The 12,259-nt window shown below is 36.4% G+C and overlaps 2 protein-coding genes across 2 annotated transcripts; one reads left to right on the forward strand and one right to left on the reverse strand.

The window, feature by feature from the left end:
- Positions 1-4,052: 4,052 nt before the first annotated feature.
- Positions 4,053-6,019, forward strand: LOC117628228 (ribosomal RNA small subunit methyltransferase G). The gene is made up of 8 exons (XM_034360627.1): positions 4,053-4,111; positions 4,205-4,495; positions 4,607-4,802; positions 4,889-4,998; positions 5,101-5,179; positions 5,284-5,351; positions 5,621-5,687; positions 5,797-6,019. Exons 2-8 carry the CDS (start codon positions 4,283-4,285, stop codon positions 5,907-5,909), a joined length of 846 nt encoding a protein of 281 aa, XP_034216518.1. The 5' UTR covers positions 4,053-4,111; positions 4,205-4,282; the 3' UTR covers positions 5,910-6,019.
- A 2,147-nt stretch (positions 6,020-8,166) lies between these two features.
- Positions 8,167-9,899, reverse strand: LOC117628215 (protein JINGUBANG). Its single transcript, XM_034360609.1, has one exon. The coding sequence runs from the start codon at positions 9,543-9,545 to the stop codon at positions 8,340-8,342; it is 1,206 nt and encodes a 401-aa protein (XP_034216500.1). The 5' UTR covers positions 9,546-9,899; the 3' UTR covers positions 8,167-8,339.
- Positions 9,900-12,259: the final 2,360 nt, after the last annotated feature.

Here is a 12,259-nt window from a genome sequence, read left to right on the forward strand (position 1 = left end):
TATGAAAATGCATATATATATATATATATATATATTCAATCAGGTTCTTTATAATATTTATGTTAAGAAGTGGATTAGTCTGATGAAGATCCATGTTAATCCAATCAAACCTAGCAGATTAAGAATGAGCCAAACCAAATTAACCAAACCCTAGCTGGCGGATACAGATGTACTGTTTTGCAGGGCTTACAGCAGCAAGGCATTGAAGTTAGAGACTGAGAGAGACAATGGAAGCAGCTCTTTCAGAACATGCATGATTGCGCATGTTTTCAAGAAAACACAGAAAGAAAGAAAAAACCATTTATTACAAGACATGAGGATGCAACACTAGAATTTGCCTAAATAATAATCTTGCATCATTACTTACGACAGCAGTATGCAAACAAATTCTTACAACAAAATATTCAGCCCAAGTGCCGTGATCATCATGCTCTCATATGTTTGCACAGAAACACTAATTAGATATGAGTTGAAATGGAACACATGTTGCTTAAAAAGAAAAGAACTTTACTTGAAAGCAGATAAAGATAATCAAAATGAAAAAAAAAAAAAGAAAAAAAAAAGAAAAAAAAACCTAAGTAGCCAAAAAATTCAGAAAGTAGGTATGTGGATTTGCTAGCTTTGAGGTAGCAAATGATCGGACCGAGATGCTTGATTCCCCTGGAGCCAGAGTGAGTTGGAGCCTTTTGTTGGAGGAAAAGACCCTTCTCTAGTGCTCACTCATACAAGTATAATTAGGGTTTCCATGATCTCATAAGAAGTAGAAGTAATGAAGCCTATGCCAGCTCCCTCCTTTTCTTCTTCTTGTGCTTCTGCTTCTTCTTGTGCTTCTGGTTGTGGTTGATCTTGAGCTGCTTCTTGCTTTGGAAGTAGAAGTACTCTTGGTGATGAGAGTTGAAGAAGAAGAAGAAGATGATGATGATGGTGGGGTTGGTGGATGATGATGATGGTGATGATGATGATGATAAAGGAGGAGGGGGTGAGGGGGTAATGATGGAGGTGGAGAGTCAGAGGGAAGGCCAAGGAGGAAGGCATCATGATTGCTGTTTGGTTCGTCTGTTGAAACTTTGAACAAAAATCCAAGCTATTGTGTGTTATCATGAAGTCCTTGGTTTGTGGTAGCTTTTTTCCATGCCCACCAGCTCCTCTTCTCAAAGAAAAGATTTCTACATTTTCTATATGGAAAAAAGGAATCTGCTGCATCAATTGTTGGACCCCTTGGTTACTAAATCAACTTCCTCCAAACAGTACCTTTTCTAAATATCCCACTAATTATTCCTTTATATTTTTTGGCTCCACAAAACCATTACCACGACTTTTTGTGTGTGTGGCTAAGTTAGAAAAGGAAAGGGGAATTCACACACACGCGAGTATCATGAGACTCACCACTGAAGAGTCACCACTAAACTATTATCATGACTTCACTCAACGTGTTTCTTTGTACCACATACATTTAATTATGATTAAATGATAATTAAATACTTCAGATTTCTAAAACAGAAAATCAAATGTGTGACTTGGAATAAGAACGTTAAAAAGGAGTTGGGTCCTATTATTTTCCTTTATTCTTTTAAAAGTATATTGAGACTCCAAACCAAAACATAGAAAGCTTAGGTGGAGAGTTTACATAGCTTAAAATTTTGAAGTTCTTTTCTTTATACATGCTCTATTTTTTAATTGACTACAGTAAAAGGCTGTTTGTGACTGTTTTCTGTAATGTAGAGTTTGATGAAACCCTCAAAGCTTTATCGGGTTTAGTTAAAGATGCAATTGGCAGGCCAACATATATAACCATTATATATATATAATAAGAAATGAATTAAGAATGGCAGAGGAATCTAGAACTGATCAAGAATGACAGAGGTAGAGAATCAAATAATACGAGAGAGTACTTAGAGAGAGAGAGAGAGAGAGAGAGAGAGAGAGATGAGAGATTTGATAATAGAGGGAGAACTTGTGGCCTTGTGAGCTAGGATATAATGGCTGTCCTGCAAAAGCATTTTGGTATGCTAATCTTCTTCCTATAAAAAAACAAAAGTGATCATTTTTTTTTTTCAAACTTTTAATTTTTATTGGAAGCTTGGAGCTTGAAGCTGGGTAAAAACAGTTCAATAGTGCTTCCAGAAAAGGGATAAGATTCCCAAAGAAGCATATTTTGAAGGTGTCACCTCAGCACTCTATCTATGCCTCTGCTCTGATCATATTGATACTCAAAGTACTCAATTAATCTTTTTTTTTTTTTTAATTTAATATTTTCTGGTGTGTGTAGTTTGCTGTTAGGTGAAAGGTGAAAAATCCAAAATCCTGAACCCTGAACAAGGCATGCAGGAATATTCAATCAATCCTAAACATTATTATAGATATCAGAGATATTCTCTATTTTCAAAATTTATGATTAACATCATTCTCTTAGTTTGTCTAATTTGCATATAGCTCTCACTTCTGCAATATTTATAACAGCTCAGAGTGTTACTTTTAAATCCCACCATCATTCTCTTAGAAAATGCAAGAATTGGTGCCATGGTTGTAAAAGTGATTTTGGCTTTAGTGATAGTGCTGCTATCTTCCTTTCTTCCTCTTCCCTTCCCAGATAGTATTTGGGAAAATTGTAAAAAGTTAAGGTCATGTTTGGTATCCTACTCAAAAAACTAATTTTAAAAACTATAATTCTTTTTAAAAACATAAGTTTTTATATAGTGATTTTAAGATTTAAAAACTTGTTTGGTATTAAACTCCAAACTATTTTTAAGATCTAAAAAATTGAAATTAAAACCAAAAATCATAGATTCCCAAATTGAAATTAACAAAAGAAAGGAGAGAGAGGAGAGACAAGAGAGGAAGGAGAGTGAAAGAGACTAGAGAGGTAGGGAAGAGAGAGAGAGAGAGTATAAAACCTCACTTTTTGTTTTTAATAATGGAGGTGTTTTTGAGTTTTTTTAAATGGGCATACCAAACGAGTTTTTGTGATTTTGAATTTAATATATATTTTTGAATTTATAAAATTGGATCCAAGTAAGATACTAAACATGCACTAAATAGCTTAAACAATTGATAAGAGGCATTTGATCTCCAAATAGTAAAACTGATCTTAAATTCACATATGCAAAATCAACTTATAAACCAACCAAACAGAGCTTTTAGATTATAGTGAAGGATACAAATGGGGGGGCCTATGGTAGAAAACAATGACTTTATGTTTGACCCTGATAAAGTGGTGCACTTGAACCAGCCTTTTGTTCCACTTTGTAGGGTGTTGCAACCAATGCAGTCCGATGGAAAAGAGAACCCTAGCAAAAGAAAAGAAAAGCAAACATTTTAGGAGACTCAAATAATCTTTTTAGCACCAAACAAAGTCCAAAACCAAATATCAAAAGTTCACAGTATTTCATGTCTCACAAGTCTTTATCAGTGCTTGTTTGATACTTCACACCAAGCCATCCATCCATGTATCCAAAAAGAAGAAGTCACACCACTTTATGTTGTATTCCATTACCATACAAAACATAGCTTAATTTTGATGATCTTTCTGGCTTAGTAATTTATAACAGATTTGGTTGACATTTAAAATCACGGGTCTATCAGGACAAAAGTTTTCTTACCCATGTGCAATGTGCCATGTGCCATTGCCCTCTCTCTATCTCTCTCTACATATCGCCTATCAAAAAAAGAGAGAGATATAAAGAGAGGGGCAATGACACAGGATAGGGAAGTTTTTCTCATCTACGGACTAATCTCTATGATTTCATCACAAGTAGGCATTAGGTTAACTGTTTACCAACAAAAAGGAAAAACAAATTTTGAAAAAAGAAAATGTGGTGATGAGTGAGGCAGGAGCTCCTATGACTCGACAGGAAAAAAAGAGAGTACTTTTTATTCTATCTTTCAATCTTTAACTACCATGACCTGTTTACCTCTGATCTGGATATCATCATTACATTGAGAAAGTGGGTTGACACCTCCCTTCTTGCAAAAGTATTATAAACAAGCAAACATCGAACTGACAAAACAGAGCATGCACATACATTTTCTATTTCACACTAATTTACTGTTCATAGTAGCTTTGGGTGCAGGTGAACAGAATTGAGCACAGTCAAGGCCAAACCATACCAAAGTAAGCCCAAACATCTTGCTTCCTCAGCCCTAAATTTTGATTTATGGGCTTCAGAAACTTAAAATAAATAAAGCCCAGATTCTGTTTTTGTAGAAAGAAGAGCCCACGTTCTATTTTATTCGAACAAGAGATAAAATTTGGTCACTCAGCAGCGGCAGAGAGCGCTCGAAGATGTTAGTTAGCCGTTGCGTAGTTCCATTCTCTCTGGGGACTTTCATCAAACACCTTCCCATATTAAAGCGAACGACTTTCTGTCCGTACAGAATCAGACCCAAAACCATAACCACCACCAGAACACTCTGCTCCTCTTACTTTGAAACGTTAGATTCGCACCAGAAAGAGCAAATCCATCTCTACGTCGACACTCTTCTCGAATGGAACCAGGTATCTCTCTCTCTCGCTACACTTATCCTCTGTTTGGCTGCCGAGAATATGGTGGGAAAATTAAAAGGACTTGAAATAAGATTGCAATTGATGAAAATTTTGAAATTGCAGCGAATGAATTTGACCGCTGTTAAAGAGGTGAATGAGGTAATGGAGAGGCACATTGAGGACTCGCTTGCAATCATACCACCTATAAGAAATTCTTATTTTTCTCATTGTAGCCCTTCTTCCTCAAACAACCTCAGCCTTGTCGATGTGGGCAGCGGTGCGGGTCTTCCCGGATTGGTTTTAGCCATTGCTTGCCCAGGTAAGCAAATATTTTTGCTAAAGTTCAGATTTTTATATTTTTATAACATGTATATAAATAAAGCATATACCTGTTTTGGTGGGTAGGTTGGGAAGTGACCCTCATGGAGTCTATGAATAAACGATGCCTTTTTCTGGAGCATGTTGTCAGTCATATTGGTTTGTCAAATGTTCAAGTTGTAAGAGGAAGAGCAGAGGTATTGTTTTTTGTTCTTCTATAAACACAAAAGATATTGAGATACAAATTGGTTTCTACTGGATGTATCAAATTGAGTATTTGAAATTTTGTTATAGGACAGAATTTGGGGCAGGTTCTTTGTTTCAGGGAGAAATTTGATGTGGCAGTAGCCAGAGCTGTTGCAGAGATGAGAGTTTTAGGTAGGAATGAAAATCTCCTGTCTTGGTTTCATCTGTGTATTTTCAAGACTTCAAATTGGTTCATTACTGTGTTAGTTGCTGAGTCTTGTTACTTTGATGGTCAGCTGAATACTGTCTACCTCTTGTTTGCGTTGGCGGTTTGTTTGTAGCTGCAAAGGGCCATGATCCGGAGGTAACACATCAACCGGTTCTTTCTGAAATTGAGTTCAAAATGCCACCAAAAAAAAAAAAAAAAAAACTATAAACTAAACTAAACCTATCCATTGATACTAATAGCACCATGCTATATAAACTATTAACAATCTTGGGGTGTGTATATTCTTTCTAGGGACTTATGATGCCTTTTGGCAACATGATGGACTGTCCATCTTTTCTTTAGTGCAATGAGTCTTTTTAGAAATGAACAATTAAGCACTCTGCATACTTCGTACATTTGAACAGGTGGAAGTTAGGAATGCAGAAAAAGCAATTCAGATATTGGGTGCTTCCGTATTGCAACTGTGCCCAGGCATGTCATATTCTCTATTTGAAAATTTAACCAACCCATCATGTATATGGTTATGATCTACAGATACAACGACAACATGTTTACTAATGTAACCTCTATTTGTATCCAGTGGAATCGCACAGCCCGTACGGACAGAGAACTGCCATTGTATGTTTGAAAACGAGTCCTACCCTGAGGAAGTATCCTCGCGATCCAGGTACTCCAGAGAAAACACCACTGTAAATAATTAAGATGCCCATTTCAAATGTTATATTTAGTAGGCATTCCTTTCCCATTCATCAGTTATTTATGTAACAACTTCTACTTTAGAAATGAAATGTTACATTTTACAAGTTTCTGTCATTGTGTGTGGTGTAGATTGGTGTAGGCGTTTCTCTGAATAAGTTAGTGCTGGATAAATCATGAGAACTTTCATGATTTTCGTTATAGCTTTTGCAGAGCTAACACTTAAAACAGGTATTTAGATAAGTGAAATTTTTTAGGAAAAGACTAAGGGGATGAGCCCATCTACTCATGAAGAACTAGCAAGTGCTATCTGTTGCAATATAACAAGTAAAACTCTAAATACTTAATTAGAGCAGTAAAACTGGGGAAATCGACAATTAGTTTGATGTATTGTATCCAGAATGATGTTGTGTAGAAGCCTGGAAATCCATAACAGCAAGATTGACTGGTGCCTGCTTAAAGAACGAAATTAGCAAGATTGAATCTGCTGCAAGTTTGCAGATTCAGGAAGAAAACAAATATATCTGATAAAAACAGGAAGATGAGAACTGAGCATGAACTGCTTTTCCACCATTAAACTACTGCTAACTGAGTTGGTGCCAAACTTACCTATATTTGTTGAATTGTAACCCCTCCTCTTTTTTAGTCAATCTGCACTTCATGGGGGCCTCTCTGCTTTTTCCTCTACACAATCACAGACGTACGTACTTTAGTGTTATGTCTACCTTTGGCCAACACCATCCATCCACCCCTTTTGATCTCAAACTTTGGGTATTTAAAGTCACTTTTTGTACTATATAAAATTTAGAGAGAGAAAAAGTTGAGCATTGGAAACTTTGGCTAAGCATGCACGTAATCAAAATTAAACTTATGTTTTAACTTCTTATACAAGATTATCCAAGTGCTAATTTTTTTTATTAATGATGATAATTATCTTTGAGAAAGTGTCAATGGCCCCAAAGATAAAAGTAAATCTCATACCTATTATTCCTGATTTGGGTCAACAATGTTATTTGCATGATAGCAATTGTCAAGGAGTGGGATTTGATTTGAGACAACAAAAAAAAAAAAAAAAAAAAAAAAAAAAAAAATTAGAATTAGGTTAGAAATAATGGTGTGAGAATATTAAAATGACTCTGCTACCTAACTTCACCTCCACTTGTAATAATACATTTGTTTAGGTCAAAGTTTAATCCCATCCCATCCCATTTGACAGTAACATGTTAAATTGCCACGTAAACATATTGCGAAATCATTAATTACATATTACAGTAAATAAAGGATATGATGTAACTAAGTTAACAAGCTTTGATTATTGCACACTTGATGATTAACTATTAATTAATCAGCTTGGGATAAGTCCTGCTATCTGCTCCTATGGAGGAAGCTTTCTTCTTATTGTAAAAAAAAGGGTGATGCAGAAAATATCTTGCTTTAATTGCCTGAAATTAACCCAACTTAGAGCCAAAAAAGGAAGATTTATATTGAGAATGTGGACAATGGAAGGTGAGATCAACAAAAGAATGAGCCATAAAGAACAATTAGCGATCAATCGTCATCACAATGCATGCTAATTGCCAAACAATCCTGCTTTAAGCAGAGAAGTTTATCTCTTAGCCACTTTTCTTTTATTTTTTTAAATACCATGAGGTGTCCCCACATCCGAAGGGTGGAATTAATTCCCGTTCAGGGTTCGGCTTGCACCTGGCCACAAAGTGCTTCCAATGAGTTTCGAACCCCTGTAATTGAGGCACCAAGTAACTCGCCAGTTGGAAGTAGCAGTTTGCCAACTGCACCACACTTTATAGTTATCTCTTAATTACTATTAAGAAACGGTTTCCATGTTTCATATATTTTATTTTTCTTAAATTTGAGATTTAATATATATATTTTTTGAAGTACAAACAATAGGTTAAACTAAATAACTAAAAAGGAGGGAGATACCCGTTAGCCTTTTGAGTTCGAATTCATTTCAAATTTGATCAGAAGTCAATTATTGGCCCTAATATATTTTAGGTTTCCCCATATTTTCCCACTTTTCATTTTCATTTTTATTATTTGTGAGGTGGGGTTCCTATCTGGGACGCATATTTGTTCATCAATTAAAAAGAAAACAAGGTTTTTCTATTCTTATTGCTACTGTCACCTTGTGATAAACAACATAAACATTTGGATATTTCTAATATATTTTAGCCAGAGCATCCACAGCAGTGGCCTCCCACATGCATGTTGATAGCGAAATCCCATACAATAATTTAGCGCACAAATTATTTCATCTCTTTTATTATATTAATTATAAGCTGAGAGAAATTAAGAAGAGATGGCACAAACACAATCTCTCCTCTCATTGCCTACGCCAAAACACTAAATTGGCCAAAGACTCAATTAGAGGAAGATTAACAAGTAATTAAGAAAGAAATTAAAACCCTAAATACTAGGAACAAAGACCTGCCAGATTTTGATGTCACAGTCCAAACTACCACTGTAAATAATACAAGACATGTTAGATGAGCTGCAATGGTCATCATCAACTGTAGCAGTTAAACACTTGACAGGACCATTATGCCCTTCCAAAACTGCTAAGCACGTGTAGCTTCTATCAACCCCTCTCCAAATTCTTATGCTTTTGTCTGCAGAGCCACTGCAGACTAAGTCAGAAACCACAGCCAAGCACAAAATTGACTTTGTGTGCCCTCTAAGCGCACCCACAACCTCCATGTGAGCCTCACCTTCCTTCTTCTCCCACACCACAATGGACCTGTCGCATGCCCCCGAAAACAACACACAGCCATCTCTGCTCAGAGCAAGCGCATTCACCCCAGAATTGTGCTTCTCTAATGTGGCAACTAAAGAATGTTTCTTTTCTCCCAAGTCTTTTCTCCACACCTTGATTCTTTTGTCCGCTGATCCAGTGTAGATATCTCCATCGTTTGATGATGTGACTGCGTTTATCGCATCATCGTGCGCGTTCCTTACTGACTCCAGGCATTTGAAGTCTGTTGTGCTCCACACCTTGAGCGTTCGATCCCACGAAACGGAGTACAGAAGCTGCTCATCACTTGACAAGGCCAGGGCAGACACAGTGTCCACATGATGAACCCATGTGCACTTCTTGTGCCTTCTTATTTGGACATGGTTATTGGGCATCAGGAGCTTCGCAGCGCGGTCGCCAAGCGTTGGAAGCGTGGCTAGCCGCGAGCACTTTTGGCGATCTTGCTCGTGGTGGGTGTTGATTTTCCACACTCTGATTTTGTGGTCTTGATGAGCACTGAAGAGCTTGTCACCTGAGATTGCTAAGGACTTCACGGCACCCTTTCCAGCAGCCACCATGTTGTGATCAAGAGTTGGGTTTTCGCTGTCGACTTCGCGTAAAGAGTTGCACCTCCATGACCTGATTTCTCCGTCGGAAGAGCCCGTGTAGATGAAGTTCCCAGCTAGGGTGAGGGAGGATGTGTAGGAGTTTTGGCCTTGCAAAGTGGTGAGGCAGTGGTGGCAGGGGTTTGATTGATTGTGGGATTGTGAGGCAAGGGAAGGAACTGACTGGAGGCTTGGCTGAGAAGAAATGTATGACAAATCTTTTTGGTCATGAAGATCACTGCTTGAATAATACTGATAGGATTGGTGGCATTCCATGGCTCATGTTGGAGAAGGAGTGTGAAAAGAAAGTGAATTATTATATAGAGGGTAGAGAGAATATGGGAGCATTTTAGGAGGCCTATTTAAAGATATAAAATAATAGATTCTATGTTGGCAAAAAGTGAAGAAGCAATATATTGTTGGGCCTGTTTATTAGGTGGGTGGAGAAGCACAGGAATTAGTTTTCTGCACTGTGATTTGGCATCCATGATTTTTATCAAAACCAGCATTTCCTCTCTCACTCTAAACTTTTAAAGCAGGGGCAGTCTGGGACAGAATCAGATGGTTCTGTACCAAAGTTTTTGGCCACCATTTGATTCATGAGTTTTGTCCATATCATTGAGCCAAGCACTCCACTAAATTTATATTAAAATAATTCCCTTTTTTGGTGGAGAAATTAAGCTAGATTCATCCAATCAATTCCCTCCACCTACAACAATATTGGTCTGTGATTAACCCAAGTTTATGGTCTGATTGCCACCTAATTAAATATGATTAGATGAATTAATCTTTCTGCTGAAGACATGTGGAGATGAACAGAGCCTTCCACTTCACATGCAAATGCAACTATACGCTGATTTCATTTTATGGGGTTTTTTTGCCTGAAAAAATTATCAAACCACCTGCAGAAAGAAAACAAGACAGAAAGTTGATCGATTGGTTAACTAGGTTTGTGAAGCCCCATGTGACTTTGGCATTGGCATAATTGCTTGCTTGATGGTCTATTTCAATTGGCTCATTCATTCTTGCTAGCAATATGGTTTTGTTGGTTGCTATTCAACCTCTGTTTTTTTCCCTGAAGATGCAATCAGTAGGCAAGGAGGGCCCCTGAAGAAATGGGAACCTTTGGACCTGTCAAAGAATGATAAGCGTTTTGTGCTTTCTTATATTGGTCACTATCATCTTGTAGGTACAATTTTATTTTATTTTCATCTTTTTGGCTACCAAATCATATAGTCCTTTTGGCGCATTTAAATTGTACACCCTATGACATTGACTTGCCCTCTCACCTCAATGGAGCTTTAGGGAGAGTGTAGAGGTAGAAGGTAGGTTGTAAAGAAAAGAGCTAATAAGAAGAGAATGAGAATGATGTTTTTGGATGCTAATTGTGCTTTGTATGCAAAGACCATTGGCTTATCGTTTATGCACGTCTAATGGCAAAGATGTATATAATTTATGTTAATTTTTTTTCTTTTCTTTCTAAAATTGTAAAACTCGAGAAAAGAATAAAAACGGTAGTCAAATTTCACGATCGTATCAAGTACGAGTAGTTGATTTTTGTCTTAAATCAATTTTCTACAATGCATTAGAAAATTTTATGAATGGTTTGAAAATCATTGCAAGAGTAGTTGGCAGTCGTGTTCATGAACTATAAGAAAAGTCTCTCACTGCCTCTTTGCAGTCGTGTTCAATGTACAATAGTACTTTCATCAAAAGAAGGGGAAAAAGTATGTATTATGAAGCTGTTTTTTCTTTTCATTTCAATTGTGAGATTATAGTAAACCCTTCCATTTATATTTATACAAATTAAACAGCTTTTGGTGGGACTGAAGGAAGGGACCAATTTCCTTTGAAGGAATGAAATCTTATTAATTATGAGTGTGATGAAAGCAACATGTGGAAGTGGAATATATGTTCATATTCAGCAAAAGCCTTACCCACCTGCTTTGGTTTGGTTTTCTTTAACTTTCAGTTGCATACATCATTGTGATGCCAAAATAATGGGGTCTTCCCAGCACTAAATGCTATGACCTGAAACATATTACTGATACAATCCAACTTACTACTCTACACACCCTGTATCCATATTTGTGTGTTGGTCGGTCCCATGCATTCTATATGAAGACAATGGCTATCGGCTCATCAACCATTCATCATTTTTATGCATCTTCCTGTTCTTCGCCATTCATCATTCATGTCAGAGCAATGTTAAGGTCAGTCGTGCATGCAATACGTGAATGGATCTAACTACTTGAACAATGTTAAGCTCAATCGCACACGCATTTGTTCGTTTATACTCTATCGATCCCAACATTCTCCATAACATTATATATACATGAAACCCAATAAAAAATGCTTTCCTCTTATTGGGTTTCATTACAATAAGGTCCAAGTCTCCCACACCATTTTAGCATCACAACAGTCCAATAGCAATGAATATTTCAAACCCAATCCACCCAACCTATTAACTTCGGATTTTAAAAGGAAAAAAGAATCATATTCCTGAATTTTCTTTTTAAGAGAAAATTGTTCACTTCATAAGAGAAATAAGAGAAATGTGATATGTGATATGTGAGATTCAGATTCTCAATAAAAGTGACAACAATTAACATTGATTTTTTACTTTATATATTTTATTATGAAAAAAATCAGAGGAGAATCATATAAATAAATAAATAAACAAATTAAAATTTAATAGTGCTACATTTACCATATTTTTATACCAGATGACATATAATACATCAATAAATAAGATGACAATTATTTTAATATATTATTTTTATTTTTATTTGGGTTTTAGACAATTCAACCACACGATATATATGGTTATTTGAGTCTCCAGTGCTGATGTATCAAATTCCCCGATACATATCTAATTTCTAAAATTCTAAGTGTTCTTCCATTCATCCCTAATATTATAAAATAATAGGGTGTTAGTTAAATTGTCACAGGTTTTCGGTGTGCTTCCAAGTGATATGAGTTCAAGCCTC

This window comes from Prunus dulcis, chromosome 5 (genome assembly GCF_902201215.1).
Source record: "Prunus dulcis chromosome 5, ALMONDv2, whole genome shotgun sequence".
Lineage (NCBI taxonomy): Eukaryota > Viridiplantae > Streptophyta > Magnoliopsida > Rosales > Rosaceae > Prunus > Prunus dulcis.